The 2968-nt window shown below is 35.1% G+C and overlaps 1 protein-coding gene across 1 annotated transcript in view; it reads right to left on the minus strand.

Annotated features, from left to right (window-relative positions):
• EEA1 (early endosome antigen 1) overlaps positions 1 to 2968 on the minus strand; it is a 101165-nt gene that overhangs the window by 13155 nt on the left and 85042 nt on the right. Inside the window, exon 24 of the mRNA XM_031057552.1 lies at positions 1 to 54. This exon is cut by the window's left edge and continues 147 nt beyond it. Coding sequence (XP_030913412.1) covers positions 1 to 54 — 54 coding nt within the window. The remainder of the gene's footprint in view (positions 55 to 2968) is intronic.

Genomic DNA, 2968 nt, shown 5'->3' on the forward strand with positions numbered 1-2968 from the left:
ATTCCTGCTGGAAACTAATTCTTCTTGAGCTAGAGCAAGTTTTTCTTCTGTGGACTAATTACAAAGAGAGTTCTGTAAGTTATTCATCAGTATAAAAGTTACAGATACTAAACAGCCACTTAAACATTTTCCAAGCAGAAAAACTGCTACCTGGTGTGCAACATTTAGCTTCAAATGTCGACAGAGCATAATTGCAGAAACTTCTAGTTTACAAGGTAACCCAAAGTAAAAAGAAACTATGCCAGCTTAATTTCCAGGAACAAAAACTTACTGTATGCATTCCAGCCTGCATCCTCACACAGACAAAAGGTGATAACATGCAGAAGGGCAAAGAACAAAAGGTAACTGCCAAAAAGAGAATACACTTGATTTTGCTCACATAAATTACTTTTATTATCTAGGCAAATCAACTGTTCTATAACTCTAGACAGCTGTTACTTAAGAAGTGAAGCTCTACTTTGAAGATTTCAAAAATCATACAATGCTACTTTTCACCAATGACTTAATAAAGTCAGTACTAGGAAAATAGTAATTTTTTTTAAATTCTGAAGTGAAATGTATAAGATAAAAATGCTAATATCAGGATAAAATGTTTCACAGTTTCTGTTGCATAAGCATTGTAAACCGTAAATTTAAACTTTCATTCAAAATCCAGAGATGATACTTTATTTGCTCCTAATTCTCACCATTAGCTAGAAAAAGAACTTGGATTAATCTCTCTGAAACAGGTCACAAAATCCCAAGAACACTACAAAACTTGCACCCAAAGCCAAGCTCATTCTGTTTGCCCACAGCAAAGTCTAACTTTGGGGGTCTTTTTGAGTTAATATTCTGAAGGTTCTTTAAACCTTCTAGCTTAGATAAACTAGTTCCACTTGAAACCAACAAGAAAAAATCAACTAAACAAACTCATCCTCAACTTCTCCAAAATACTGGTATTTTATGTAAGCTTTTGATGCTGTGATGCAGAAAGTGAGCTGAGATTTATTATTACTAATAAGTTTATTGCCTTCAGTGCAACAGTAAAGACTTAAATTCTTTCAAGACAAACTCAAATATTTTTGAAGGTCTTGCTTAAATATTAATCAAACCTCCTGTTGAAGGTTAGAGGTTTTAAAAGGAACTATAAGCAGAATTTTCACTTCATTCAATTATGCATATGTTTTAGTCACTCCCATATTGATTTAAAAGCTAATTCACTTCTGATGCCTCATGACCCTCCTTTGTAATATCTAAAGTATTTTGCTTGTAGAGTCAGATTTAATTTGAAACAGCAGTCATGGAACACTGCTGATTCAACAGCATTTTCAAGAATCCCCACGACTCTTAAAAAGCTCACACCAGCTTTAAAATCAATTTTCAGACAAATTACTTCACTTGCTTTCTGAGATATTAGAGTTTACTACTTAATACTTTGAAAGGTGTTGACTAAGTATTTTTTGTAAAAAAATATGAGACACTTTTGCAGTTTCAAGGTTTCAGTAGGGTGGGTATTTCAGAAAGCAAAATTATCTTACTCTGTTCCACTGTGCGCAGTGGAATACCATATCTTCCTAACACTGAGGGAGGATAGGAAGTATAGTATCATCATATAACATCTTCAAGAGTCTCTGAAGTTTCAGAAAGAAACATAGTAAAGCCATATCTTTCAATTCTGTTTCTAGTAGAAAAAATGTGGTTACATCAAATTTGCTGACACCAGATGATGAAATCTGATGAAGTGGACAGTGACACCCACACACAGTGGGTACTTCTCTCTCAACCCACGCCTCAAAGTGTCTGCACTGCGCAGATCATCTCATTGTGTCTGCACCAAGGCTGAGACAAGGAACTGGTACTGAACAAAAGAGGTCAATCAGTACTTGTGTAAATAAAGAGAAGTGCTAGGCTGGCTGGTACACAGTTTAAATAAATACAGATATTTTAAAATTACAGTTTCATTCACTACAACTTGGGCTGTGCCAGTGCAAATCATAGTGCCAGCCCCACAAATGGTCCTGGCAGGGTGGTAGATCTAGATTCATTCTACCTACATGAAAGCATTTGAGTTTGTGTGCTCCCTGATCCCAGTCCATAAGGATCAACAGTAAATTATTCATTAAATTAGATGCTAACCTGATCTCTCTTCGTTCCCCAAGAAAAAGAGTTAGACTGACTGTATGCAACTTAGGCTCCTGACTTACACAACCGAGGTCTGGCAAGTATGAATTTTGTTCCAGAACATTCACTGAATATATGCTGACAGCAATGTCAACATTGGAGACAAAGAAACATTCTTTTGAAAACACAGAAGAAACCAGGACTGACTACAAAAAGCACAAATGCCAAAACTCAAGAATATTTGGCAGAGCTCAGGAGATCAGCTTCACAGAAAGTATTCTCGCACTAAATCAAAATCAAGGCAAAAATAACAGTTTGTGCATTTTTATTAACTCTTCTATATAAAAAATGCCTTTTTCACACACACAGAAAAATTCTCACACTAAATCAAAATCAAGGCAAAAATAACAGTTTGTGCATTTTTATTAACTCTTCTATATAAAAAATGCCTTTTTCACACACAAAAAAAAAGGTGTGAATATACAGACACAGATACTTGTGTATATACAAAAATTGTTTAGTGGTATTCTTTTTTAATTATATATATACTTTTTGTAATCAAAAACTACAACTTTAAGAAACACTCAAATGCGATTTCTTTTCCACAAAGACGAAAGCATGCGTGAAAGTTACTGTTAGAGACATTTTTAATCCAAAGTAAATTTGCAGTAAATAGTATCATAAAATTATAACTACATTCCCACTCCTGGTTTTTTGTTTTGGGGTTTTTTGGGTTTTTTGTTTGTTTGTTTGTTTGTTTGTTTGTTTGTTTTAATGACAACACTTGTCCCGTGTCCTCTGCAGCACTCAGAGCTGCACGGTTGCACCTGGCCACAGCTCCATGGCTCGGTGCTGTGCTGCGGACCAG

Source organism: Geospiza fortis, unplaced genomic scaffold (assembly GCF_000277835.1).
Source record: "Geospiza fortis unplaced genomic scaffold, GeoFor_1.0 scaffold186, whole genome shotgun sequence".
Classification (NCBI taxonomy): Eukaryota; Metazoa; Chordata; class Aves; order Passeriformes; family Thraupidae; genus Geospiza; species Geospiza fortis.